Source organism: Pipistrellus kuhlii, unplaced genomic scaffold (genome assembly GCF_014108245.1).
Source record: "Pipistrellus kuhlii isolate mPipKuh1 unplaced genomic scaffold, mPipKuh1.p scaffold_m20_p_2, whole genome shotgun sequence".
In the NCBI taxonomy this organism is placed as follows: Eukaryota; Metazoa; Chordata; class Mammalia; order Chiroptera; family Vespertilionidae; genus Pipistrellus; species Pipistrellus kuhlii.
In genome coordinates this window covers 181327171-181354900 of record NW_023425515.1, presented here as the reverse complement: position 1 = coordinate 181354900, position 27730 = coordinate 181327171, and the positions used below count along the sequence as shown (strand labels likewise).

General features: G+C 56.7%; 1 protein-coding gene across 2 annotated transcripts; it reads left to right on the top strand.

The window, feature by feature from the left end:
- Positions 1-2680: 2680 nt before the first annotated feature.
- LDLRAP1 (low density lipoprotein receptor adaptor protein 1) lies at positions 2681-26614 on the top strand. Of its 2 annotated transcripts, XM_036445673.2 has the most exons (9): positions 2682-2896; positions 12074-12216; positions 13029-13141; positions 15099-15213; positions 20720-20792; positions 21095-21181; positions 21722-21852; positions 23189-23223; positions 24760-26614. In XM_036445673.2, the coding sequence occupies exons 1-9, from the start codon at positions 2809-2811 to the stop codon at positions 24902-24904; spliced, it is 930 nt and encodes a 309-aa protein (XP_036301566.1). In that variant the 5' UTR covers positions 2682-2808; the 3' UTR covers positions 24905-26614. The 2 variants fall into 2 exon arrangements, with proteins under 2 accessions (XP_036301569.1, XP_036301566.1); XM_036445676.2 differs by lacking the exon at positions 21095-21181 and having other exon boundaries at positions 2681-2896.
- The last annotated feature ends 1116 nt before the right edge of the window (positions 26615-27730 follow it).

The window sequence follows — 27730 nt, the reverse complement described above, 5'->3', positions numbered from 1 at the left end:
CCTGGCTCCCTGGCACCTTCTATCTCCTGGGGGTCCCTTAAGGGCCCAGCGGGGGAGAAAAACAATAAGACTACAATTCCGACACCATTTTCTTAAGGACAAAAGCCAGTTATGCCCACCGTTAGCCTCCCTTTCCCTTTAATTGCCCCCCCCCCTTTCTGATTACCGAAGGATAGATGAGCATTGTAGAAAATTTCCCAAAGATCAGATAAAAAATTTAAAAAAAGAGAGAAGAAAAAAAAATCATCTTAATATTCCTTCTTGGATACTGCTATATTTTCGAGATTTCTTTGCTCCCTTTTTTTTTTTTTTTTTTTTTTTTTGACACATTCAAGCTGGGAGGCCAGAGACTGGGTTTCTTGTCCTGGCTTGCTGTGTGACCTTGGGCAAGCCCCTGGCCTTCTCTGGGCCACATGTCACCTGTGAAATGAGAGTTTGGACATGGTGCCCTCAGAGGAGGCCCCTTGCGGCTCTGACCTTCTGTTACTGCTTCTGTTTCTGGAACTGGCAGGAGGGGCACAAGCAGGCCGCCCGTCTGCGGGAGATGCACGGCTGACAGCTCGCAGCACGTCACCTCCGGGAGCCTGTGCCGGCCCTACAAACAGCCGTTATTGCCGGCCCCGCGTTCCCAGCCTGCCTGCTTCACTGGGCCCATATGGTGCCCCCTGCCAGCCGGACGCCACCAGCTGCCCTTCACCGGCCAGCCCGGAGTGACTGCTTTTCCAACAGGCTCCAGAACGTTCTCTCTACTGTCCCAGGACCCAGCTGACTTGGGGTAAGAGAGATGGGGAGGGGCTTAGCCCTAAGGACCTACCCATGGCCACAGCCCTTTGTGGGAGAAGGCATTCTGGGGTGGTGAGAAGCTGAGGAGAGAGGGAGGGAAGAGGAGAGGAAGGAAAGGAACATTGAGATTATTCCAACTCCATTTGGGCCTCTTGTTAGGCATCTGGATTCAGAAAAACTTAACTGCCCTTGAAGGACATAAGGTCTAGTCAGCATGAGAAGCATAGGAACAGACAGCAGCGCCCTAACTGGTTTGGCTCAGTGGATAGAGTGTGGCCTGCAGACCCGAGGGTCCCAGGTTCAATTCCAGTCAAGGGCATGTACCTTGGTTGTGGGCACATCTCTCTCGTTGATGTTTCTACCTCTCTCTCTCTCCCTTCCTCTCTATAAAAAAAAAAAATCAATAAAATACATATTTTAAAAAAAGAAACAGACAGCAGCAACACTTGCCATGCCCAAAGCTCGGGCCTGTGGGGTCCCATAGGGAGAAGCCGAACCAGTGGGTGACAGTCAGGGAAGGCTTCCTAGAGGAGGCAACCTGACCAGGTGAGTTCTCCAAGACAGGACGCAGCCTTTCCAACTCTTATTTAACCCTACAGACCGCCCCGGGGAAGAGCATCGGCTCCCCTTTACAGACGAGGCTCAGAAAGGTGAGCTCACCACCACCAAAGGAAGGAACATTTGGGTTCAAACCCCGGCACTCTACTCCTGCCCCTGGGCCTGGGTTTGAATTTGACCCCAGCCTCTGACTCAGAGGCCCGCAGTGAGTGCTTCTCTCCTGGCCCCTGGGCTATTTCCCTGTAAAACGGGGCTATTGCTGGCTGCAGCGTGGTTGGAATGGCCAGAGAAGCACTTAATTTATATTCAACGGAGAGAGGAAACTTCAGCAAGGCCTCTAACAGCTGGAGGCAGCACAGCCCAGTCCCACCCCAGACTCAGAAGCAGGACTCCTGCCTTCGGGCCAGGCGCAATCCCAGAGGCTGGTTTGCCTTGCTGAGGCAGCCCAGCTAGAAGCAGCCAGAATATATGTGCTCTCCTTTGGACTCCCTGTGGCAAAGCCTGATGGGTGGCACAGGACCCTAGAGAGATCTGTAAATCCTGGAGTTAAAACATCTGTGCTTGAGGAATTCTAGCACCCAGACTCCCCTCCAAGTGCCTCCTAGCAGGCAGGGTGTGTGTCATGTCGCACTGGCCCTGGCAGATAAGAAGGGTCACTAGAGATAGGACTTCCCAGGTAAAGATGAAGACCCAGATAGGGAAAGGTCACCCAGCAAGTCGGAGCCAGAGCCAAGGCTGCTTTCCCTCAGAGCACAACACCCAGGCCATACCATCTGGAGGCTACTTGAGGAGTGGGATTGGCATGGGGCCTCCCAGCATGCCCAGGTGATACCAGGGAGCAGCCTGGGTGCTACTGCGCAGGTGAAGTGCAACTGGTCTTGCTAAGGCCAACTGTTATGTTCCTGCCCTGTTCCCAGCCAAGTTCCACAACCTCCACCTCTCACTCTAAGGCTCCCGCTGTCCCAGGCGCCTCCCTCCTCTTGAGCATGACCCTTCTCTCCAGCCCTCAGTCTCCCCTTTTCTAAAAAAAGGTCTCCAAGTGCCCTAACGCTGCAGGGTCTGGACATCCTAGGCTCCCGCCTCCCGCGGCGGGGGAAGGCGGCTCGCGAGCCTCAGACTCCTATGGGGTGAGTCATCAGGGGGCTGGAGAGAGAGGAAAAGAGGGGGCTTCTGGGGCTCCCTACCTTAAAGGATCCTTTGTCTGGACTGCCTGAGGGGACAGGGGCAAGAGACCAAGCGGGGCGGGGCGGGGCCTGGAGGCCGTGGGCGGGACCTGGAGGCCGTGGGCGGGACCTGGGCGGTCAGTGGGCGGGGCCTGCCCGGCCTCGCCCCGCCCCGTCAGACGTCGGCGCGGGCCGGCGCTGGGAGGGGAGGAGCGCGGGGCCCACGCGCCGCCCGGCCCCGGAGGAAAGTTTTCCCGGCGGAGTTTCGGTGGCTGCGGCGGCGGCGGCGGCGTCCGGAGCGGCCATGGACGCGCTCAAGTCCGCCGGGAGGGCGCTGATCCGGAGCCCCAGCCTCGCCAAGCAGAGCTGGGGGGGCGGCGGCCGGCACCGGAGTGAGTGTGTGCGCGGCCGGGGGGGCGGCCGGGGGTCAGGCCGCGGGGCTGCCTCCTGCGGGCGCCCAAGGGAGAGGCGGGCCTGACCCGCGTCCTGCGGGGCGAGGGAGCCGCTGGGGTCAGGTTTGCCTCTCCCCCCGAGCCCGCTCCGTGCAGCCGGGCCGCGGGGACCGAAGTTGGGGAAAGAGGCCGGAGCGACAGTGGGACGGGGTTGCAGGTCCGGAGCAGAGACCTGCGCGTCCCCCGCAGGCTCTGCACCCGCCGCCCCGGGCAGCTGGGGGAGGCGGGGCGCAGCCTCGGGGCCCGGGGTGGGGGGGGGGCAGTGGAGAGGGGGCGCTGCGGCCGGGGAATACGCCCCCACCCCCTGGCCCTTGCGCCCCCTCCAGCGGTCCAACCAGGAGGTCATCCTCTGACCCCGCGGCGCCCAGAAACCGCCCCAGGTCTGCGCCCCGCCTCGCAGGCACCCACTTGAAGTTGGGTCGAGGTGAGCCTGGGGTCTCAATGGGGCCACCCACCCGGCCATGGAGACCCCTGCGCCCCCGCCGCTGGCCCAGTCCAGGAGCTGTTCTCCCTCGCACCGTCCTCCGCGGGCTTCAGGGTCCCCGAGCACCCAGGCGGCCGGCAGACTCGCCAGCACCTCTCCCCGGGGCGCCTGGGCGGGGCCTGCCCGCTGCCCCGGCCCCCCCTCCCAGGCTCGAGTTACTCAAGGGAGCCCGTCACCTGGCGCCTTCCCCTGGGGCCTGGGAAACCCAACCTGAGTCCCCAGGACACACCGGTGGCTTGCCTCCCTGGTGGATGGAGCCAAAGCCGGCTCCCACACACCGCCACCCCCTGCCACCCCCCTGGCCTCTCCCGGGAGGAAACCTGTGACAGCGCAGTTACAACACCGCCCCCCGCCCCCTTCCCTTCCCTCCGCCCCGGGCACAGCCGGAGAATGAAGTGCCCGCGGCCCCGGAGTGCCAGCGTGTCTGGGCCTGGAGAGCCGCCCCGCTCCTCCTCCCCTGCGGTGCCAGCTGTGGTCTCCCAAACCCAGGCTGGCATTGGGAGCTGGGCGGGTGGGTGGGGGTGGGGGCAGACCCGTTAGGGCCAGGCATGCACCGTCTCCCACACTTAGGACTCCAGAAGAGCCCCTTTAAATGTCTGTGGGATTGGACCAGGACTTCTGAGGATAATGAACTGTTCTAGTGGGCAAACCCTGCCAAATTTTCTCTTGGGATAAGGGAGGGAGGGAGGGAGGAAAAGAGGGGGGGGGGCAGCTGGGCAAGAGAAGGAAACATAGAAACCCCTCTGATCTGGAGACCTGGTCGGTAAAAAAGAGTTTCTCCTGCCTGCTCGGATCTCGGACAAGCCGCTTGCCCTTTATGATCCTCAGCTTCTTTGTCTATAAAAAGGGTATAAAAATTCTAACCTGGCAGGGGTGTTGAGGAGGTTATTGATAATCATACTTCCTTCTGGCACCAAGTTGGTGGTTTTCTTTCCCCCACTCCCCTTCACCCGCCTGTGATGTGTACATTGCACACGACTGTTACTGTGGAGGGGCGAGTTTTGGGACGGGGGTGGGGGGGGGGTGGGGGGGGGGTGGTGTCCTCAGAGCCTGTCTGTACTTGCAGAAGAAAGGAGAGGAGACCCCCTCTCTCCTGTTGACCCCAGTCCGGGGCTTTGTGGACCCAGGATGATCTTGCTCGAATCCCTACCCGCCCCTCATTCTAAAGTCTCAGTTTCCTCATCTGTAAATTGTAAATAGCGGTAGTAGTATCTACATCATATTTGGGCGGCGGGGGCGGGGTGGGGATGGGGGAATAAATGAAATGGTGTTTTGCCTGGCACAGAGAAAGAGTTTGATAAATAGTAACTACTGCTTTTGTCATTTTAAAAAATGCACGTTTTTATTGATTTCAGAGAGGAAGGGGGAGAGAGATAGAAACATCAGTGATGAGAGAGAATCATTGATCGGCTGCCTCCTGCATGCTCTCCCTACTGGGGAGTTAGCCTGCAACCCCAACATATGCTCTGACTGGGAATCGAACCCAGAATCTCCTGGTTCATAGGTTGACACCCAACCACTGAGCCACACCGGCCGGGCTGCTTTGTCATTAATGTTTTACACAGTATTTTTGTTTACTTTTATTTAATTTGCTCCTGTGAGGTGACAGCAAGGATTCTTACCAGACTCATTTTAGAGATAAAGGAACAGGGGGGCTCGGGGAAGTGGAGTCATGGACTGGCACATCCCCAGCCCAGTTGTCGACATTGTGCCTCATGGACTCTGGCCCTGGGAGGAGCAGGTGCAGGCCCATCCCAGGCTGCGCTGCAGCCCTGAGGACAGTGGTGGCCACAAGATAGAGAGGAAAGCTGAGGGGTGTTTGGGTGGGATGTGGGGACAGCCTGGCCTGGGGTGGTGTTCCAGCCAGACCTTAGTCTCAGACCTTGAGGACCAGGCTGCCTTGAGGCCAAACTGAAACCAGCGGAATTAGGGGTACACTTGACACCTCCTGTCAGCTGTGACCTGCTCCTCACCCCTCAAGGTCCTCAGCTGCGATTAGCACGATTATTGTTTTATTTCTGGAGAAACTGAAGCTCAGAGAAAGAAGGAAGATTGCTTGCGATCACACTGCAAAGCCAGGACCCCAAGCTTCTTTGCACTGAACCTCACGGTTCCGTCTCCCAGTTAGTCCTAGCATCAAAGGGAGATGTCCCTCTCCCACATGTGGCTTCCCCCCTTCTCTTCAGGAGCCATAACACTTTCATTTCAGCCCCTGGCCAGGGGTTTTCCTTTCCTCCAGCTCTCCCGAGGGAGACGCCCCCAGTCCCTCAGTCCCCTTTCTTCCAGGAGGGTCCCTCTGACCCTGGGCTCCTTTGTGGGTGGTGCCAGCCTATCACAGAGCTGTGAGAACAGCTAAAGGAAAAGAAAGCTATTTCATGGTGGAGGACAGGGGGCAGAGGATCTAGTCCTACTTATCTATGATAATAAAATCATTGTATGCTAATTAGACCAGACAGTTGAACGACCTTCTGGGCATGAAACTGCTGTAGCAGGGGCCGAGGCAGAGGTGGTTAGGAGCTATCAGGCAGGCAGGTGAGTGGTTAGGGGCAATCAGGCAGGCAGGAAGAGTGGTTAGGGGCAATCAGGCAGGCAGGTGAGTGGCTAGGGGCAATCAGGCAGGCAGGAGAGTGGTTAGGGGTGATCAGGCAGGCAGAAGAGTGGTTAGGGGCAGTCAGGCAGGCAGGCAAGTGGTTAGGAGTCAGTAAGAGGGATTTCCAACTGCAGGCAGTCAGACATCCACCAAAGAGTCCCGGATTGTGAGAAGGTGCAGGCTGGGCTAAGGGACCCAAACCTTTCCCCCACCCCCGTGCATGAATTCCATGCACTGGGAATCTAGTTTTTTAATATTTACCATAAAAGGTATAAACGAACACTCAGACTAATACTTACTGAGCACTGACTATGTGTCAGTCACTGATGGAGGCGTTGGGGGTCTGGTGAGCGAGTTGGTCTCCCTTCAGATAGTGCTTACTGCCTGGAGGAGGAGGCAGGTTGACCAGGGTGCAGATGGTCAAATATTTTGTGGGCAGTGGTGATGCTATGAAGAAAGAGAAAGTGGGGTGAAGAAATGATGGGGACAGCTTCTTTACCTAGGGTGGTGTTTTCATTTGGATTCTTCTAGAAGCAAATGCTGAGACAAAGATTTGAGTGTAAGCCCTGGCCAGGTAGCTCGGTTGGTTAAGCATCATCTTGATACCCCAAGGTTACGGGTTTGATCCCTGGTCAGGGCACATACAAGAATCAACCAATGAATGCATCACGAGTAAGTGGAATTACAAATCGATGTGACTTTTTCTTGCTCTTTCTTCCTCTCTCCTCTCTCTCAAATCAATACATTTTTAAAAAGATGTGAGTACAAGTCGTTTATTTGGGAAGAGGTCCCAGGAAATAGTGTGAGGAGAAGTGAGGGGAGTCCAAAAAGTGAACTCTGAATACAGTAGATCCTCGGGTTACGTCGGAGATCCGTTCCTTCGGAACCCACCCACACAAGCACCCACGTCACTCACATGGAGCACATACACAGCGGTGATGAAGTGAAACAGTAAAAAAATTAAGAGAAAGATAACAATTCCTGACCTTTACTTGTGGTAAATAAATAATAAAAAACATAAAGCACATAGGTACATACGTCGAAATGACGGAACTTTTTTTTTTTTTTATACATAAATGGGAGATGGTGATGTAACCACCACCAAACGGCATGCACATGTTGAGTCCGATGTAACCCAGGACTGTTTGTAATCTAACCCCCTTACCCCGGGGGGGGGGGGGGGGGGAGGGGGGTGACTGCAGGCAGTCCCGTGGGGAGCGCTGGGAGGAGGTGTGCTGTAGAATGCGCTCTGTGTTTACTGTTGGAGGGGCTGTGCCGTCTGGGGTGGGAGCTCTGATGCCCCAGTGCCCAGTCTGCATCTCCAGCAGCCAGAGAGAGCTGCAGGCTGAGTGGAAGATGGTACCCACCGAGGCGATAGATAGGGCACTGGGAGTGTCCAGGCAGGAAGTCAGGGCGGGCCCCTCGGAGAAGGTGACTGTAATACATGATGAATACAGGAGAGGAGTCTGGGAACAGCATTCCAGCAGAGGGAACAGCAAGCACAAGGAACATTAAACCGGAGACTGGGACTCTGCTTCTCACAGGTCTGACAGCGGAGGGGTATGTGGCTTGAAGGAATCAGGTCACCTCCTGCCCACTGAGGGTGAGCCAGACGCCCTTCAGGCAGTCCTGAGGGGCAGTGTGCCCGCCTCTCCTGGGTGAGCCCGGGTCTGACTCCTGCCTCGCATGGCAGAGGGTGCGATGGGCTGCAGGTGTGGGTGAAGAGACCCAGCACTGTCAGTTGTGAGCCATGGCCAGACTCCTCTGAGCTTCTTTACCTGGGAAACGGGAATCCTGCTACAAACGGCTGTGAGCATTAAAGCTCTTTGCACTTGACCCTGGCAATGACAGTAGCTCACACTTCAGTGGCACTTGGTATGTACCAGGCATGGTTCTGAGCCCCCCTCATGGGTGAGCCCCTTCCATCCTTACAACAGCCCCGTGGGGTGGAGAGTGTTACTATCCCATCAAGTGAGGAAATGGAGGACCAGGGAGGAGGAGGGACTAGGAACCCCTCAGCTCCTATCCAAACCCCATCATTTAACCTTGATGGCATCTTTTTCTTGTATCGTGTAAATAGGTACTTAATGATAGCTGCTGCTATTTTTAAAATTTTCTCTTGAAAATATTAACAACTTTAAAAAACTAACTGATGAGAGAGAGAGAAGCATCGATTTGTTCCACTTATTTGTGCACTCCTTGGTTGATTCTTACATGTGTCCTGACTGGATATCGGACCCACGACTTTGGTGTATCAAGGTAACACTCGAACCAACTGAAATGAACAATTTCCAAGATTTGCCCAGCACTTTGCACATCCTGAACTTTTCTCTGATGATGCCCCGGAGGGACTGGACCCATTTTAAGGAGACCGCAGCCTAGAGAAGCAGCCACACTCCAGGTCACAGCAGAGCCTGAGTCTCCTGAGATGTCCCTCTGAGGGTTCTGAGGCCGGCTCCCCTCCAGTCTTCAGAGGCCCCTCCTCTCCCTCCCGGCCATGGGTTTGGCTGCAACGCTGACATTTCACAGACCAGCCAGGTCAGGTCACTGGCTCAGCAGAAGGGCACAGGGCACCCTACCCAGCTCTGCCTCCTGGGCAGGAGGCCTTCGTGAGGACGGAGCACACGTCTGCAGCCTCGAGTTAGACTGGGCAAACGGTCTGTCCCCATCTAACTCTGAGAGCAGGTCATCTGTGAAGCGGCAGCGTTAAAACAGCCTAGTCATTACCCACCGCAGGGCCAGAAATAACCCGGCCGGAACGGCTGTGCGCTAGGCCTGTGTTTTGTCTGGGGCCCTCTGGGAGCTCCTCCCGCCGTCTGAGGTGGCTGGGTGGAGAGCGTGGCAGGAACCTCCCCTCTGTGTATGGAGAGCCCTGAGGGCTGGTTTCTTGACGAGGGCGAGGGCATGAGAGAACGTAGCAGAACTGGAGAAGCGGAGGCTGGCTTCCCCGCGGGGGAGGGAGGGTCTCTGCTGTCCGGGAGGCGGGGGAATGGGCGGTGGGCGAGGGAGGAGGACAGGCAGAGCAGCAGTGCCGGCAGGAGGGCACCTTCTGCATACCAGTTTCTGGGGAGGCAGGCAGGAATGGGAGTCCTCTAACAGGAAGACACATGGCGGGCAGCTGCTTGGCTGTGGGAGGGAGAAAAGGAAGTCCACACTCCAGAGGCAGGAGCAATCCAGTGGCAGGAGGGAGGAGGCCCTGAAAGCTGGGGCTGTTGTCTCTCTTTATAGATAAGAAAACTGAGGCCCGAGGAAGGTAATTTGCTCAAGTCTACTCAGTGTCAGAACTGGGATTCTAGGACTGAGGCCCTCGCTCTGAACCAGTAGGCAATCCTGCCTCAAAGAAGGCTTCCTGGAGGAGGCTGGATGTGAGGGGTTTCGGGGAAGGGAGGGCAGGGGCATTTGTGGTAGAGGGAACCAAGAGGGAACCACTTGGGCAGAGGCACAGAAGTGGGAAAGTGAATGCCACCCCATGAGGAAGAAGCTCTGCCTGGTTAAAACATCTCTGTGTGTGTACGGGGTGTGTGTGTGTGTGTGTGTGTGTGTGTATGGGGGGAGATGGTGTGTGTGTGTGTGTGTGTGTGTGTGTGAGAGTGTGTATGTGTGAGTTTGTGTGTGTGTGTGTGTGTGCTGGAGAGAGAGATTTGGGGGAGAAGTCGGGGAACCTGTAGCCCCCCAACAGTCATTGCAGGAATTGCCTGTAGTGGATTGGGAGCTGGGGGTCCCTTTACTTGATGACTCGGCACAAGTCCCATTCCTCTCCGGGCTCAGTTTCATCACCTGCCAAGGGAGAGGTTTGGGCAGGTCTCGGAGGCTGATGAGTGGCAACCTGTCCGCTAGGGCCCTCTTCCATGGGGACCACAGTCTAGGGGAAGGGTCAGGCCAGGGAACGAGGAATGCAGAAAAATGTCAAGCATCTCAGAGTTCAAGGAGGGCCGGGGAATGTTTTGACAGCAAAGAGGTTGTCTGTGACCTTGGCAAGCTTGGGCCCTTTGGAATGGAGGGAGCGGAAGTGGCTTTGGACACGGACCAGGAAAGGCCGAGCTGGAGGAAATGGGAGAGTGGGAGACATGACAATGGTGGTGGTGGGGGTGTTTGCCATAGGGCAGTGATGAATAGTGAGGTGAACAAGACCATCCCTGATCAATTGGTATTGCCTGCCTGTAGCCTTATGTTGAGGAACAGCCCAAAGCCTATAAATCAGAGGGAATAGAGCTACAGTTGATTAGCCATGTCTGCCAAGGACACCGAGACAAGCATGGCAGTGCGTACGTTGCCCTCCTTAGATGGATTTCTGGAAATGGTCTAAGGAAGCTGGCCTTGGCCATCTCGGAGGTGGACCCTAGAAACGGATTCCTGTCTGAATCCTGCTCTAGCCATGGTGGTGTGTGAGGCTGAAGAGTAGTTTCCTCATCTATAAAATGGGTACAATCATAATACCTCCTGCATTACAGCATCCGATAGAGGGTGCTGAGGGATGGACAACGGCCTAACAGGCAGGAGCATGGATGTTCAGTTCATGATGGGCTTGGAAGGATCGGCGGAGGCCTGCCTTCTGGCCTCACCGCTCCCCAGCGAAGTGACCTGGTGCCTCTGGCCTCAGCCCCTGAGGAGGAACCTGGGGATGGTCACCCTGTCCTGTCTCTCTGCCTGCTCGGAGTCCTCTCCCAAGTGGGTGGGGTGACGGGGGGTGGGGGGGCTCTTTCCAACTCCACTTCCTGGACTTTTCCCCTCCCAGGGAATTGGCTCGTCCCTCGTTTCCAACCCTCTGACCTCCTTCGTGGTCCGAGTTTTCAAAGGACCCCTCCCTTGTGCCTGCTCTGGGTCAGGGCTGCAGCGCAGGCATTATTCCTCTCAGAGAGGAGAAGGAATTCTCCAGGCCCAGCAGGTGCTGGGAACAGAGCTGGGTTCACACCCAGTCTGCCCGATTCAGGCGGCCTTCACATGGTGTCATTTGAGCAGTTACCTCCCCCTTCCCAAACCCTTCCCCTCACCCTCCCCTTACTTCCTTGGGCTGGTGTCTCTTTCCTGGTCCCCTTCCTCCTGTCTCCGTGGAGGACAGCAGAGCAGGCTGAGCTGTGGAAACCGCCCAGGTTTGAACTCTAACTCCGCCCCTTTAACTCTGTATGGGTTCTTTGTCTGAGGACTGGCTCTCTGAGCCTCAGTTTCCTAGTGTGTGAAGTGGGGATAATTCCACCTTACAGGGTTGCATTAAAGATTCAATGAGAAATGACATGGTTTGCCCTCAGCAAGTGTTAGTGTTGAAGTTGAGTTTGGGCTTTGGGCTTGAAATTATGGGTTCGAATCTTGGCTCTTATACCTGCTTGCTCTTTGGACTCAGTTATGTGATTTTGCCTCAGTGTCTTTGTAAATGGTATGATAAAGTGCTCTACTTTCTAGGTTCTCGTGAGGATTAATGAGAATATTTTACACAAAGCTTGCTACCACAGGGATCAGTACATAATGGAAAATGTTAGTTTTGCCCTTTATTAACTATAAAAATAATGGTCCCACTGGAGTGGCTCAATGGTTGAGCATCGGCCTATGAACCAGGAGGCCACCATTTGATTTCCTGTCAGGGCATGTGCCTGGGTTGCATGTGGGGTATGCAGGGGCAGCTCATCAGTGATTCTCATCATTGATGTTTCAGTCTCCCCCTCTCCCTTCCTCTCTGAAACCAATAAAAATATTTTTTATTTTAAAAAAAATCTATATTTTATTGATTTTTACAGAGAGGAAGAGAGAGGGATAGAGAGTTAGAAACATTGATGAGAGAGAGACATCGATCAGCTGCCTCTTGCACACCCCCCACTGGGGATGTGCCCTCAACCAAGGTACATGCCCTTGACCGGAATGGAATCTGGGACCTTTCAAGTCCACAGGTCGACGCTCTATCCACTGAGCCAAACCGGTTTTGGCTAAAAATATATTTAAAAAAATAATGGTTGATGGCAGGACCCGCAGCCCCCTGCTGGGCCCGTGGGAGAGGGGCTGTTGCCGTGGTGGCCTGCCCGGCAGGTCTGAGCGCCTGTCCTCCTCCCGCCAGAGCTGCCTGAGAACTGGACGGACACCCGGGAGACTCTGCTCGAGGGGATGCTCTTCACCCTCAAGTACCTGGGCATGACGCTGGTGGAGCAGCCCAAGGGCGAGGAGATGTCCGCGGCCGCCGTCAAGAGGATCGTGGCCACGGTGAGCCTCCGTGTGGGCAGCCTGTCCAGCCTCTTCCCGGGGTGCTGCCTGTCCCCCTTGTTACCCCAGTTGGATGTGTCTGGCCTGTCCCCGCCCTTGAGTCCCCTTGCATCTGCCTTGGGGACTCTGGGAAAGGGTGGCAATTGGACTTGCGGGGTGAGGGGCAGTGTCCCCCCCTCTAGCAGTTGTGGCCATGTCCTCTCCCAGCCTCCCCTCCCCTCCCTCAGATCCCGAGCCCAACAGCCGGAGACTTAGTGCGAGGAAGGGATGGGGGAGGTTACTGTCACCCAACCACTTGCTATGCGGCCTGCGGGGCAGCTCAGCACACCAGAGACCAGATGTCCCCTCCCCTGCTCTGAGTGAGCATGGCCCTATACACCCACCTCCCCTGTTGATCTCAGACCCCTCAGCTCAGGCCCTCGCGGGGTCAGCAGGTAGAGCAGAGTCCCCAGAAGTCTTCCTACTGGGTTGTGGCAGCTCACGCAGAACTCAGAGTGTGAGGTCTTTCTAGCTGTGTGTTTCTGGGCTGGTCCCTTAACCTCTCTGGTCCTTCTCCTGGGGAGAAGCACTGCTGCCTGTGATGACTCGAGGACCAGTGCTCGGCAGACAGCGGCTGCTCTGTGAGAAGCAGTTGTCCCTATTTTTATTAGAAGAAGGTGCTGGCTGAAATGCCTTCTGAATCACGCCTTCCAGTCACCTAAGCTGAGGCCTCCCAGGGGCCTGGAGGGTGGGGGCTGGAGTAGCTGGACATAGCCATGAGGGTAGGTCCCAAGCGAGGTAGGCAGGCTCCTTTGACCCGTGTCTGCCCCAAGGCCAAGGCCAGCGGGAAGAAGCTGCAGAAGGTGACTCTCAAGGTGTCCCCACGGGGAATCATCCTGACCGACGGCATCACCAACCAGCTCATTGAGAACGTGTCCATTTACAGGTAAGCCTAGCACCACCACCTTCACCCTGCCAACTGGGGCGTGGGCAGAGTGCCCTGCCTGAAGCCAGGCAGGCTATGCCATGCTCTGTCGAATGACCTTGGAGCCTCAGTTTCCTCATCTGTAAATTGGGGTGGACACAGATCCTGCCTCTGGGGGCTGTTAGGAAGCACTGAGTGCACAGCACCAGGCTCACGATGGGCGCTTGGTACAATGGCAGCAGCTGCTGCTGTGATCCCTCGTTGCAGCAGGCACTGAGGCTGGACCAGGCCTGCGAACCGCCTCCCCAGCCCCTCCTCCCAAGCGTCCTGCTGAGTCAGGCTTGGAGCAGACAGCTGCTGAGTCATGGTCCTTTCCTTGCGCTGTGAATGCAGCAGCTCTGCCTGGACATCTGGCCAGGCGTCCAGGGAAGCCACTGAAGTAACTGGGGTGTATCTGAAGGCAGAGCCTGAGGCCAGAATGTAGACAGTGGCAGCTGGGGTGGGTGCCTGTTCACGAGAGGCAGAGCCAGCCCCGGGAGCCTCAGGCTGTCCCCATCCTCTTAGCTTAGGGGTGTCGAACTCAATCAGAGAAGGGGCCAAAATCTAAAATCCAGCCTAAATCGCGGGCCGAATGGTTTACTGAACAGTCATAAACTGTCATTGTGATGGAAACGCAGCGGAGTGCAGTGATGACAGCGCGGTGCGGGCCACATTGCAAGGCCTGGCGGGACGGATTTGGCCCGCGGGCCTTGTGTTTGACACATGTGTCTTAGCTGGTCAGTTACAGGATGTCAGAGCTGGTCAGTCAGCAGAGACTCATATTACAAACGGAGAATCCGAGGCCCAGAGAGGCCTCGAGCCCCCAAGGCCGCACATGAGGTAGTGCTAAGCTGGGCCAGGACACCAAGGCCAGAGTCCTGTCCAGCAGGCCCCGGTCTGCCAGGCGTCCCTCCGCCATATTGCTCTGTATCTAAGCAGGTGGCTTAGCCGGTTGGGGCATGCGCCAGTACTGGGGTTGGGGTGGTTTTAAAGTTTCTGGCTGCTGTTTTTCACCTTCTTGGTTTTGTCTGCCTCCTTTACCCAGGTGAGGCATCAGACCCAGCCCTGCCCTCAAGGAGCTTCCAGTCTAGGAGGGATGGAGAGGAGGAAATAGGAGATAGGGTATAAGTGTTTCCCAAGAGGGCACACTGGGGGAGGGTGTCTGCTGAACCGTCTCCATTCTGAGCTGCCAGTTCCTCTACTGATTGCAGTTCCCAGCACGATGAGCCAGCATGGAGGGTCAGACAAGGGAGGCGAGTGTCTAAGATGAGGGAGTCCTGGACCCCTGGGGCTCCTGGGCTGGCCGTCTCCACACATCCCCACCCTGCTCCCACCATTCCACTCCGCCTTGCTCCGGGAGAATCTGCTGGCAGTCTCGGTCGCCCTGGGAGGGCCAGTCCTGGGACCCCTCTGGCCTCTGGTCAGGGGCATGAGGGCAGCTAGGGGCAGGGGAGGCCGGCTAAAGGGTCTCAGTGGGTGGGCAGTTTCCCATCCACCTGTTAACACAAACCCTTGAGAGGTAGCATGGCAGTCGGTACGGCCTCTGGCATCAGCGGGTGAGGTCAGGTCTTAGCTCTGCCACTAGCGTGGTGGTCTGAGACTGCTAGCTTCAATCTTCTCATCTGAAAAGTGGGAAGAACAAGACGACCCTCCTCAGGGGGCAGCTGCGTTAAATGAGGTGATAGCTGAGCATTGCCTGGTGCACAGTAAGGGCTCAGCTATTACAGGTTTGGGGTATGGCTCCGTAGAGGAGGGAAGTGCCCTTTCTCCAGTCTCCCCCCAGGCCTTCGCATGGTTGGCCCAGGAGGCCAGGCCCAGAGGCCAAGGCCGTCTCTCCGGATCATACACCGGTGGAGTGGGGAGCAGGCTGCCTGGAACCCAGGCGAGATGCAATACGGGTGTTCTGGATGTTGTCAGGCATTTCCCACTTGCCTTTCAGGATCTCCTACTGCACAGCGGACAAGATGCACGGCAAAGTGTTTGCCTACATCGCCCAGAGCCAGCACAACGAGAATCTCGAGTGCCACGCCTTCCTCTGCACCAAGCGGAAAATGGTCAGTGGGGAGAGGCCCGGGCTCGGGCAGGCTCTGCTCGCCTCGGCGGCCTGTCCTTGGCGGCCCTGTCTGGTGGGAAGGCAGAGCCAAGGTGACACATCACTCAAAATAGGAAATCCTGGGAAGCCCAAAGGGCGGTAAGAGCTGAGGGCAGAGTGGGCTGTGAGCAGTGACAAGCCTGTGTCCCCAGTGGTTGCCAGACCTGCCTCTCTAACACGATTTGGATTTGAGATGTTCGGGGTCTCCTGGTAATCGTATGGTCTGGAGGTTGGCGATCATCCTTGGAGATTGGCGATCGAGGGGCCCAGAGTGAAGGGAGCAGTGGGAGCCTCGGAGGACTGGCTTCCTGTGGCCAGAGCGGGGAGGGAATCGCCGTTTTCGGTATGAACCACGTGCTTGTTTCAGAGGCAGGCTTGAAGGTGTCTTCTCATTTAATACACCAGTGCTGTGGGTGGGAGCTGAACTGTCTTCATTGTTTTTATTTATTTTTATTGATTTCAGGGAGTAAGGAAGAGGGGGAGAGAGAGAGAAACATTCATGATGAGAGAGAATCATGGATCGGCTGCCTCCCGCAAGTCCCCTTCTGGGGATCGAGCCCACAACCCAGGCATGTGCCCTTGACCGGAATCTGGAACATTTGCAGGCTGATGTTCCATCCACTGAGCCAAACCAGCCAGGGCTTTATTTTTATTTTTAATGAGAAAACAGACTCTTAGGTCAGCTGGCTTTTTGAAGATGACACAACTAGCCAGGCAGAGGGAGGGTCTGAACCCAGGGTACCGCCCCTCCCAGCATGACTGTGAGGAGCAGGGACTCCTGGCCATTTCCAGCCCAGGCCACACCTGGCTGGGACCGGTGGGAACCCCGAGGCTCTGGGCTTGTCTTGAGCTTTGGGGCAGGATCAGGGGGTGAGTCAGCCTTCGGTGCTGGAAGCCCCTTCATTTCCAAGGCCCCCAAAGCCTGAGCATCTGCCCTGGAAAGAGGTTCCAGACATCTACTGGTTTCGTGTTGGCCTCTGTTAATCTGTACAGGGAGCCAGAGCCCTATGGGGCATGCCCTTCCCATCATCAAGGACATCACAGTCTTTACACGGACCCCCAGACTTCCTGCTATACCCATCAGCCATGCTCTAGATATAGATTTCCTATTGTTGCTGGAGGGAATTACCACAAACTCAGTGTTTAAAACAGCACAGATTTATTCTTGTCTGGTTCTGGAGGTCAGACGTCTGAAATGGGCCGACAGTGCCGCTCTCCTTCGGAAGGTCCCAGGGGAGGCACATTTTCTTGCCATTCATAGTTTCAGAGACCTCCTGCCTGCCTGGGTTCATGACCCCCTTCTCCAGCCCCGGGGTCAGCAGTGTGGCATCTGCCAGTCTCCCCTCTGCTTCCCTCTCATATGGCCGCTTGTGATCGGGCCCACTGGGCACCCAGGATAATCCCCCATCTCAGAAATCCTCCATGTAATCACATCTGCAAGGTCCCTTTTGCCTTGTGAGGTGAGGTTCCCAGGTTCCAGGGATTAGGATGTGGAGCTCTTCGGGGTCACAGGTCAGCCTCCCGCAGGTCCCTCGGAGGGAGCACTGCAGGAGAAGGCAGACGTGGGTCGGATCCCGGCGCATGTGCTCACTGCGTGACCGTGGACAAGACCCTGCCCTCTCTGGCTGCTTGCCCATCAGCAGATCAGGATTGTTCCGAGAGGCCCAGTTCTTTTGTGCACCGTGATTCTTCCCCGCAGGCTCGGCGTCGCTGGCCACTCGCCGGTGCCTTGTGACGCCCTGAGCTGCGGTGGCTCCTCCCGTGACAGTGGCCGCCTGGCTTTGTTTCCTAGGAGGCCACAGAGACTTAAAACACAGGCTCATCACGTCCCCATTGTTTGTCTCTTCCTCCCCAGTGACCAGAGCAGGCGCTGGGCAGGGCAGCTTGCCTCAGCCATTGCTGTGGGGTTCCTCTGGGAAGGGAGGGTGGGGGATAAAAGAAAGCGGATGCTGGGCCAGTGGCGAAGGGAGGCCTGGTCTGGTACGCAAGGCCCAGGGGCCTTTAGACGGCCCCGACTGAAATCAGCCCGTCCAGGCCCAGAGGTCAGCTACTGAGGAAACAGCCCAGCCACCACCTCACGCTGACAGCAGAGAGCCGATGGGCACAGGCACAGATGTCCACTCTTTTTTATTTAATTTTAATTTTATATTTTATTGATGTTTTTTACAGAGAGGAAGGGAGAAGGACAGAGAGTTAGAAACATTGATGAGAGAGAAACATCGATCAGCTGCCTCCTGCATCCCCTCTTCCCCCCACTGGGAATGTGCCCGAAACCAAGGTACATGCCCTGGACCAGAATCGAACCTGGGACCTTTCAGTCCGTAGGCCGACGCACTATCCACTGAGCCAAACTGGTTTTGGCAGATGCCCGCTCTTCTTGGCAGGTTTTCATCCATGTCCGGGATGACGGGATCACGGCTTGTCCTCCTCCTCTCCCCGCCGCCCTCCTGGCTTCCTCCAGGGAGCCCTGGGGAAGCCCCTGAGGAGCTAGCCCAGCCAAAGGTGGTGTAAACTGACTATCTGATACAAGGATGGGGTTCTTGTGGTCCCCAAGGCCTCGGCGGAGCCCTGGCCGGCCTGGTGCCTGGCTACAATGGAAATCCCAAGGTTCTTGGGGAGGAGGCAGCAGGTGAAATGGTGCCTCAGGTTTTGCAACCCACCTGCTGACAGGTACCCCACTGATGTTTGCTGCTATCTGTCCTGGGCTGAGCCCTGCATAGGGCTCTGGGACCCGGGAGATCAGCCATGGGGGTATGAACAAGGTGGTGGGGGAGGAGGGGCCGGATTCAGTAACTGGAGTGCAGGGTCTCGGTTCTAGTGTCGAGGTTAGTAAGTCTCACTGGAAGTCCGCAAGACTTCCCAGAGAAGGAGATGTTTTGAACTGGGCTTTGAAGGTTGAGTAGTAGGTAAGCGTTTGCCAGGCCAGGAGAAAGGGGATGGGATGGCGAGAGGGTGAGCACAGAAAGTAGCAGGTGCAAAGACACAGAGGTGCAAACGCAGTGGAGTGAACGGCAGCTGAGGAGCCCGGAGGGTGGCAAGGTCCTGTCCTCCTGCAGGGGAGCGTCGACTTTGGATGTTGACACAGTCCTCACTCCTTTTGGCCTGGGGCCACAGTCCCTGCACCCTCGCCCTGATGCCCGAATGAGCCAGATGCCTGTGACCCATCCGGGGTGGGGGGCAAGGGGTTCTTTTCTGGGTTGCCCACCAGTTCAGCTCAACTCAGGCAGTACCAGGCCTCCCTTCCCCAGTGCCTCCTCCCCAGGATTAATTTCTCTACAAAGAAACGTTTCCATCAGCCCAACTGGGACGCCTCAGTGAGCACTTCATCCTCGGGCTCTGGGGTGAAGGTGGAGCTGCTGACGGCGCCCAGGGTTTCAGAGCAGGTGTGCCGGCAGCGAGCGAAGTGATACCCTTAATCCTGCTCCGGGCGGGGCCGGGGGTGGGGGGAGACACAGAGCTGTTCTCTCTCACATGGCCATGGCATTTCTCAGTGATCCTTTTTGTGCAAAGGTTTAAGCTTCAGGGGCTGCCTTGGTCTGAGTCCTGGGATCCCAGGGCCCTGGCCCAGCTCTGCAGCCCTAAGCTGGCCCTGGCCCCTCGGAGAACTAACAGCCTGGTCACCGACAAGAAAAAATGGAGGTGGAACGTGGTCAGGGCAATCAGACAGGCCCTCAGGCTGACCCACTCAGAGGGATAGACAGGCTTTTGTCCTGTGGAATCCAGGGAGACTCCACCCCTTTCCCCCCTGGCTGCCCCCCATACCTGTGGGCGGGCTGGAGCGGTCCTTTCTTAGGATGCTGCTCAGATTCCTGCAGCCGCCCCAGAAAGCGGCACCCAGCCCCTCCCAGTCGGCCAGCCTGGGCTTGTAGCCGCCTGTACACCTACCAATCTCGGGTTATATTTGGTTTAACTAGTAGCTCAGGACTTTAGGGAGAAAGGGCACGAGTGTATGCAAATGGACAAGCAGATTAATGCAAACGCAGGCTTGTGTCCCCAGAGTTCCCGAAGGCAAAAATCACGGCGTTTCCGTCTCCCTGCCACAGCGATGGCCAGCCTTGCCTGGTGTGTACTGACGGACTCGGGCTGGTAATTAGTCCATATTTTTAGTTCATGGGCAATTCTCAATGGTAACGGAGTCTATTCAATTTGATTCAGTTGTGACAGCTTAAATTGTAAACAGCTGCGAAGAGTTTCATACTTAATTACCATATTTAAGTTTTGCCATAAAGTCCCCGTACTTCCATCAGAAATGTAAATGATGGAGACATTCAAATGAGATTTTATACTTCGTGAAGTTTAATTGGCATGGATCAGTCAGCTTGTTTAGGGGTTTTAAATTAAAGAGAAAAAAAGTTTTAAAGGCAGTAGCCATGGATTCATTTCCCAATTAAATTGAGTTGTCTGGCGAGAGGAAGGGAGCGGGGCCGAGGCTGGGTAAGCCTGAACTTGTACACTCGAAAGGGTCTGGTGCTTCCTTCCCCGGCCCGGCTCTCGGCTCTCGGGAGGAAGCCAGCTGTCGCCTCCAGCCATAGCTGCGGCTCTGGGCTCGCACTCCCCGAAGCTGAGCTGATGAGCTGGACTCCGATCAGAGAGGAGGGGGCCGAATGGAATGTGGCAGGGTAGGTCCTGGCAGGAGTGTGAGGCCTCAGAATGCCTGCCTCGTGGGAAAACGCAGTTCAGCCGGCGTGTTGCCGCTCTGGGGGGCTCTGGGAATCGGGTGATTCCTGCCTGTGGGGAGCACCCAGGTGGGGTGACACAGGCATGTGAGCTGGTGACATGAGAGGGGGGTGATGCTTGCGTTGGGCTGGAAGAGTGGGAGCGAGGGCCCCCAGGGTGGAGGGCCACGGTGTGGCCCCGCCTTACAGGTGGGTGATGGCCCTGAGGGGTTTCCCCCGGCCACGGTGTTCGCGGACAACTGGCTTCTGTCAGGAGATGTAACAGCTCCCCGCCGCCTTTGTGGGGTTCAGTTATAGGCCCTCTGCCTCTGTGCAGTCCTAACCAGTCTTTGCCCCCGAGGCTCATTCAGACAGTGGTCAGACCCTTTCCAGCGCTGGCTTTTCTGTCCCTAACTCCACGGGTTAAGTAATGTGTGAAGCCCTTGAGGAGTTGGGGAGGGCTTCTCAGAAGAAGTCAGCCTCACAGTTAAGTGAATTTAGGAAAGCCCCAAGGGAATGGGGGAAAGTGGAGGTGAACAGCCATGGCCAAGGTCCCGGCTGGAATGAGGGTGGGAGCCTTGGTTGGGCTGCAGGTGGAGAGGGGCCCCAGCTGCCTGGGGAGGGTGTGGCCTCTTTATAACCCGCCTGCTGTGTGACCTGGGAGGGCCAGGACTCTGCCGCCATCCATCAGGCATTCCAGAGCCTTGGGATGGAGCCAGGTGGGCCTGCCCAGGAGCCCCCGGCCTCCAGTTCAGACTTGCTGTTACCCCCTAATGCTGCCCCCCTCCCCTGAACTCACTTCCTGTTTTTCAGGCTCAGGCTGTCACCCTCACCGTAGCCCAGGCCTTCAAAGTTGCCTTTGAGTTTTGGCAGGTGTCCAAGGAAGGTGAGCCTGTTCGCAGACATTGTGAGTGGGCGGGGGTAGGGCAGCGCTGGAGAAGGCTGGCGGGGTGGTGTGGGCTGGGGAGGGGGCGGGAAGGCCTGGACTGACTCCCACCCTCATCACCTCCCCAGTTTGTGACTTCAGACAGGTGCCCTGTGGGGTTGACCTGGAACCTGCAGTTCCTTTCCTCCTGCTGGAGGCAGACCTGCCCCCTGAGGCTGGCCACAGCCTCCTCCCCGCCCCGCAGCTGCTGGGGATGGAGTGCTGGGGGCAGAGGCACTAACGCGCTGTGCTTGATCCCACAGAGAAGGAGAAGAGGGAGAAAGCCAGCCAAGAGGGAGGGGACGGCCTGGGCGGTGGCCGCGGCGGCAGCACCCCCTCGCTGAAGAACCGTGAGTCTTGGGCTGGGGGCAAGGCTGGGGGCAGCTGCGGTCTTGGGGTCGGCCCTTCACCTGGAGGCCCTGCTCCCTCCTGGGTGGGAGCTAACTCTCGGTTTTTTAATTTTTACTTTTCTTGTTAAATACATAACACATGGTCGTTGCAGATAGATTAGAAAATGGAGACAAAGGGGAAAGTTACTTATTATGAACTGCATGTTCTCCCAGATGCGTCCCTGTGCAAAAATAGGAGCATATGCAGACCTCTCTGCGTCTGCACTTCACATGCAGTCTGGGACCCCTCCCTGAACTTCACACCTGTTGTGAGCATAAGCCGCCAGCCGGGGAGAGGTCCTCACGTCGAGGGCAGCTGTCGGGCTGCTTTAGAGCCGGCCTCTCCTCTGATGCTGGGTGCTCTGGGTGTTCTGGGTAACGGGCCTTGGGAAAGGCCGCGTCCAAAGAGAGAGTTGGGGCCAGGACAGGCCAGGAGGCTCCAGGAGGGACAAGGAGATGAGGCTCCTCTCCCACTGACGCCTCTGACTGGACCCTTCGCAGTGGCCACCATTGGGAACCTGCTGGACTTGGAAGAGACGGCCAAGGCCCCGCTGTCCGCAGTCAGCGCCAACACCGCCAGCGTCGGCGAGGCCCCGAGGCCTCCAGCCCTGAGCAGCGGCAGTGTCGTCTGGGTGAGTGTTCGTGCAGCCTGCTGACCCCACGGGGACCGGTGAGCCCTACCCCCGAGGAGGCCCCAGGGCGGTCCAGGGCCTGGCGCCCATGACTTCCAGGCCTTTGGGCAGGCCAGCCCCAGCCCAGCAGCTCCCAGGCCCAGGGTGGGCGATGAACAATGTCCCCTTTGAACCCGGGGCTACGTCCCCAACAGGCTTGGCTCCCAGCACAGCTGTCGCCTCACAATGCCCGGCCTCTTGGCCTGAGCATCCCAGACCGCAGGACGAGCCAAAGGCCCCCTTGTTCTCAGGGTGGGCAGAGTTTGCGCCTGACCCGCCGCCCCCCTCGCCGTCTGAATGAGGAGTCTGAGACCTGGGCGGCCAGCAGCTGGCCCCTGACATGCTCTGCAGGCCCCTGACCTCGGTGTGTCTCAGCTTTTTCATCTCTCAGTGAGGAGGATGGCCTGCCTGCAGAATCTCCCAGAGAAATCTGACTTTTTAAATTAAAAAAGTTTCTTATTTGGAAATAGTTTTAGAATTATAAAATGTTACAAAAATAGGACAAAGAATTCCTGTTCGCCCTTCATCCAGATTCTCCAAATCCTGGCATATTACGTGACCACATTGCAGTGATCAAAACCATTAACATCAGTCCGACACTGTTACATAACCTCCAATATCTCCAATGTCATTTTCCTGGTCCAGACTCCACTGCAGAATCACACACGACTTGTCATGTCTCTTTAAGAAACTCTGGCACCTTGAAGGACACGAAAGACTGTCAAATGCCTCTGCCTGTTGGGGCCACCCAGGTCCGCCAGGCGGGCGCACTGAGCCTGTGTCCCCGTTTGTCTGGAGCCGCCCTTGGCACCCACCCTCTGGGGGACCCATTGTTTCCCACCTCGGCACTTATCCCCTGAGCTTGGAATTTGGGCTGGGCTTTTGGAAGTGGATGAAAGCAAGAAAACCTTCCCGCCCTCTTCCTCTCAGAATTGGAAAATCTTAGCAGCCGTCAGACTAATCCTCTAATTTGATGGAAGGAAAAGCTGAGTCTCAAAGAGGAGTAGTGACCTACCTAAGGGGTCACTGGAGTAACGACAGAGCTGGGAATTGAACCCACCCTGGTCTCTTGGCGCCCAGGTGCCCTTCTCCTGTCCCTCCCCAGGTGAGGGTCCGTGGGCAGAGAGGCTGGTGGCAGTAGCTCGGCGGAGGCCTGCCTCAGCCTGTTCCTCCAGGCGCCCACCAGACTCCTATGCTTGTTCTGAGTCCCCGTAGCTCACCCAGGGCGGGGACAAGTCCCAGCCGAGAGCCCGGCTCCCCCGCATGGCCTCATATCTCCCGCTTTGTTTTCCCCAAGGAGCTGGATGACGACCTGGATGAAGCATTTTCAAGGTAACGTTAACTGGGCTCCTTGTGCTGGGGAGGGAGGCCTGGCTTTTGTGGGCAGGTCTCTGAGGACCTTTGCCAACTCTGAGCATCTCCAGAACAAAATCCTCAGCTTGAATAACTCCAGGGGTGGGGAGCTCACTACCTGGGGTTGGCCTTGTCTGCTAGAAAGCTCTTGCTAGTAAGTAAACAACAGTTCCTAGTGGCTGCTTCACCACAGTCAAAGGTTGGCTTTTAAATCATATATGTATATATTGACTTCAGAGAGGAATGGAGAGGAAGAGCGATCAATGATGAGAGTCATTGATCAGCTGCCTCCTGCACACCCCACTCTGGGGATCGAACCTGCAACCCAAGCATGTGCCCCAGCCAGGACTCCCAACTGTGACCTCCTGGTTCATAGGTCGATGCTCAACCACTGAGCTACCACGGCCAGGCCAAAAACTGGCTTTTTTGCAGCCTTTGTTCCCTCCAGAGGTTTTCCGTTTATAGGGAAGGGCAGGGAGAAGGTATTGGCTCACTTAAGCCCTCCCACTACCTAGAGCGAGGAGTTGTTTGTGTCGAGCCTGAATGGTGGCTGTTCCCCATCTTCCCAGCCATCCCTGTACCCATGGCTGCCTGGGGTCCCAGTGAGGCCTCTCTTTCTCCCTGGGAGCAGCCCCCTCCATTCCTTTGCCCCCTCCCCAGGTCCTTCCTGCCAGAGCCTGGTGGGAGCCCCTGGCCCTGGAGGTGGGGGCAGCCTGTGTGGCTCCTCCTTTTACTGTCTTCCCCGCTTCCCCGGCTGACTACCTCCCCTCCCCGTCGTTAGAAAATCTTCCATTTACTTTTTCCAGATTACCCAAGAACCATGTTCCTTTTATTAAACACTTCAAAAATCAGCAAAGCATTAAATTGGAAATGATACCATCCCATCGTCCCACAGCCCAGACTTTTAGGCCTAATCCTATCCATATACATTTTTTTTTTTTTTTTTGCATTGATCAGCTTGTCATATTTGCATTTGGGATGCTGATATCCACTTTTGACACTGACCTACCAGGAGCAACTCCCCAGGTGTCAACAATGCCTTGGGCACACATTTCATCCTTTGCCTGCGTTCTTTGGGACGTGGCTGTAATTTAAGTAACTCGCCCCTCGGGTTGCCCCCTTTTTAAATTCCTTTTTGAACAGACTGTGTTGCACACAGTTATAGCCAATAGTCTCAGGTTGTACCCTCCCCTCTCCCGTGTGCCCTCTGGTGCCCTCTCTAGCTCGGCCCTTCCCCTTTCTTGGGCATTTCCTATTGGAGCCGTGGGTGGTGTGTGTGCCCCTGCCTCTCTGTGGAGAGAAGCTTCCTGAGTCATTTACCCTCAAGGGTAGGCTCTCTGCTCAGAGACTCCACCTTTCCTGACATCTGGGACCTTCTCCTTTGACCCCATGTCCTGGCATCTTCCCACTTGCGCCCTCTCACTTCAGACCCTGGTGCTGGCCGGGCTGGACTGGCTCCTCAGGCCCCCGCCAGCCCCTTGCCTGCACCTCGGCTCACACCGCTGTACCTTCCAGGCTCGCCCAGTCCCGGACGAACCCCCAGGTCCTGGACACCGGCCTGACGGCCCAGGACATCCACTATGCCCAGTGCCTCTCGCCCATCGACTGGGACCAGCCCGACAGCGGCAGCCCCAAGCAGGAGGACCTCTTCAGCTTCTGAGCGCCGGGGCTGGTGGGGCAGGGCAGCCCCGGGCCCCAGCCCCCCTTTTCCGGTGGGCAGCCCTGTCAGCCTGCAGGTCAAAGCTGCCACCAGCCAAGCAGAGGGCAGGAGCCGTGTTCTCGAACCCCGCTCTCTAAGGACTGAAAGGGGCCTTGAGTATTTATTCAGCGACTTCTGGTTCAGCTCGGAAGCTGGGTATGTGTCAGCCACGAACAGTGTTACAGCCAGCTTCCTGCCTCCGCCCGAGCATGCTCTGCTCTGCCGTGGTGTCCGCACGGCGACCAAAGCGTTTCTCGTCCCTTTTCTCCCCGGCGGCGGCTCTGCCCCTCACTGACAGCAGCAGAGCCCTCGTTTCTGTCTTCTGAGCACAGGAGAGCACCGCAGCCTCCACAGGGGACTGCCCCTCCGGCCCATCTGCTGCAGGGGCCCCAGCAGGCCTGGGCGTGCGCCCCCCGCCTGGGGGTGCTCAGAGACGGAGGGACAGCCCCCGACCAAAGACGACACAGCTGGCACTTTAAAGCACACACGGCTGGGGTGGCTCGCAGGCTGCCCCCTGGCGCTGCCATGCAGAGAGCTTCCTGCTGCCCTTCGGCGAGCAGGGGCCCAAGTCCCATCGGAGGGCCCGTCAGTGCGCCCAGCCAGGGCAGGGCGACTGGCCGCCCACGGACTCCCAGAGTCTGATTGCGTGACTGCCCTCCATCGGTGCACCCCACTCCACCCCACCCACCCTGGTCCCCCGTACGGATGAGCTGTGCTCCCTCTTCCCTTTTGTCTGTGTCTGTGTGAGTGTCCCCGAGCCTCGCCCTCACACTTCCTGGACTTGAGGCAGAATATCGTTGTCTTTTTATAGACGAGAAAACCGAGGCCACCAGCATGGAAGGGGTAGAAGCAGAACCCAGGCCTGATGCCAAAGCTGCCTTCTCACCTGTGCCTCCCACAGTTCACACATCCTCTTTTCTAGCTTTGTTGTCTCCCCAGAAACCAAAAAGCCCAGCTATTTTCCGACCAAAATATGTTTCGTAACAACCATCTGGTGCCTTTCTGCACGGAACTGGCAGGAGCCTCCTTGCTTGCTGCCTTGTTGCTATTGATTTCCGTGAAAACGGAATTGTTTGAAGACTGTTCGTTGGGACGGTTCAACAAAACCAAACTCCGAGCATCTGGACACTCTGACCCCCGGGTCGGGACACACCAGCAGCCAGATATTTTCAGGGTGTTCCTTCCTGCCTCCCTCAAGCCCACAGGGCTCCCGCATCCTGACACCAGCCAAGCTGCCAGCACCCTCTCCGCCCGAGGTGCCTGCCCGGCCTGGCTTTGCTAACCTCCATTCAGACGCTGCTGGTAGTTGGAGCAGCCCAGGAAAAACACACCATTTCTTAGAATCCACTTATCTAAGCGCTTAAACCAAAATACAAAGAAGTGCCTGGGTGAGGGGAGGTTGGGGTTTGCAGGGTCTTATCAGGATATAACAGCCTTTCCCTGCCCAGCTCCCACACCCCCACTGCCCTTCCCAGGCCGGTACCAAGGCCGTGAGATTGGGCCTGACAAACCCAGGAGTCTGGCTGCGGGTGGGATGTGGCCTCCATCATGGCCACCAGCGGTGGGTGTGCTCCCTGTGTGTGCACAGATAAGTCTTCTTGTGCTTTTCTTTGTGTTGCTGTCAAGGAATTTATAAGGAAAAGGATAAGTAATAAATGTTCTTGTTTTGAATACAAAGAGCATGTGATGGAGTGGCCTAGGGCCGCATGGGCAGTGCCTGCCCTCCAGGGGTTGGAGCAGCGGTGACCTCGGACTCAGAAGTGGGAGATAAGGTCTTTGGTCTTAGAAGGACCCGTTTTCACCAGCAGGTGGGGATGTGATGAGGTCATCTCTGGACCGCTCAGCTTGTCAGCTCTGAAGAGTCAGGGCTTTCTAACCAGGGTATGCGAACCCCCAGAATTGGCACACGATTGTGTATTTCTATGTACATTTTCCTTGGGGAGGGTGTGGTCCATCATTTCCATCACATACTCGAGTGGGCACCCAAAATTTATTCATTGACTGACTGTGCCAAACGCAGACCGGCCGGGGGCTCAGTGCTGGGCGGCTGTCCAGAGGGCCCAGGGGACTCGGGGTGTGTGGCTTGGGTTGATGGGACTGGGAGGGGCTGGTGGGAACTGTGTTTCAGTGACTTGGGAGACCTCAGGTCTGGCTTTGGCTCTGCCACTAAGGGGTTTGACCTTGGATCAGTTACTCCTTTAGCCTCAGTTTCCCGTCTGGGAAAAGGCTATAATAAGCTTTACCCTTCCTACCTGCCTGGGTTTTGTGAGACTCAGAGGTGACCGTCATCATATTGGTGATGGGTTTGGAAGGCTTAGCTAAAGGTTATCTCAGAGCAAAAGGCGATTTGGACCAAAAGTGTTTACGGATGTCAAAGCGAAACTGATAGCTGACAGTTCCTCTTAACTGAGCTCCACTCTGTGGCCCGGGCTCTGCTTCATCTCATCACGGTAGCCTGTTGTCCGTAAGCACCAGGGCCCTGCGGCCGGGAGGAAGGCAGTCACACTGCCAGCACTTGTGAGCCACAGCCCAGACTCGGAAATGTGTGACCCTTGACCCCCCATGCCCTGGCCTCCCAGAGCCACACAGAGCCTGCACGGGAGGGCTGCCCTCCAGGCTCCAGTGGGAGGTCTCCTCGGACTTTCTGCCTTTGTTCCTCTCAAACTGATTCTCCAAACGTCCGAACCCAGAGGCAGAGCCCTCTGATGTCAGCCGTGGGGAGGATTCGCTGTGAATTCTGAGTGGATCTTAGAGGACTTACAGGCTCTCCTTTCTTCTTCCCCCATA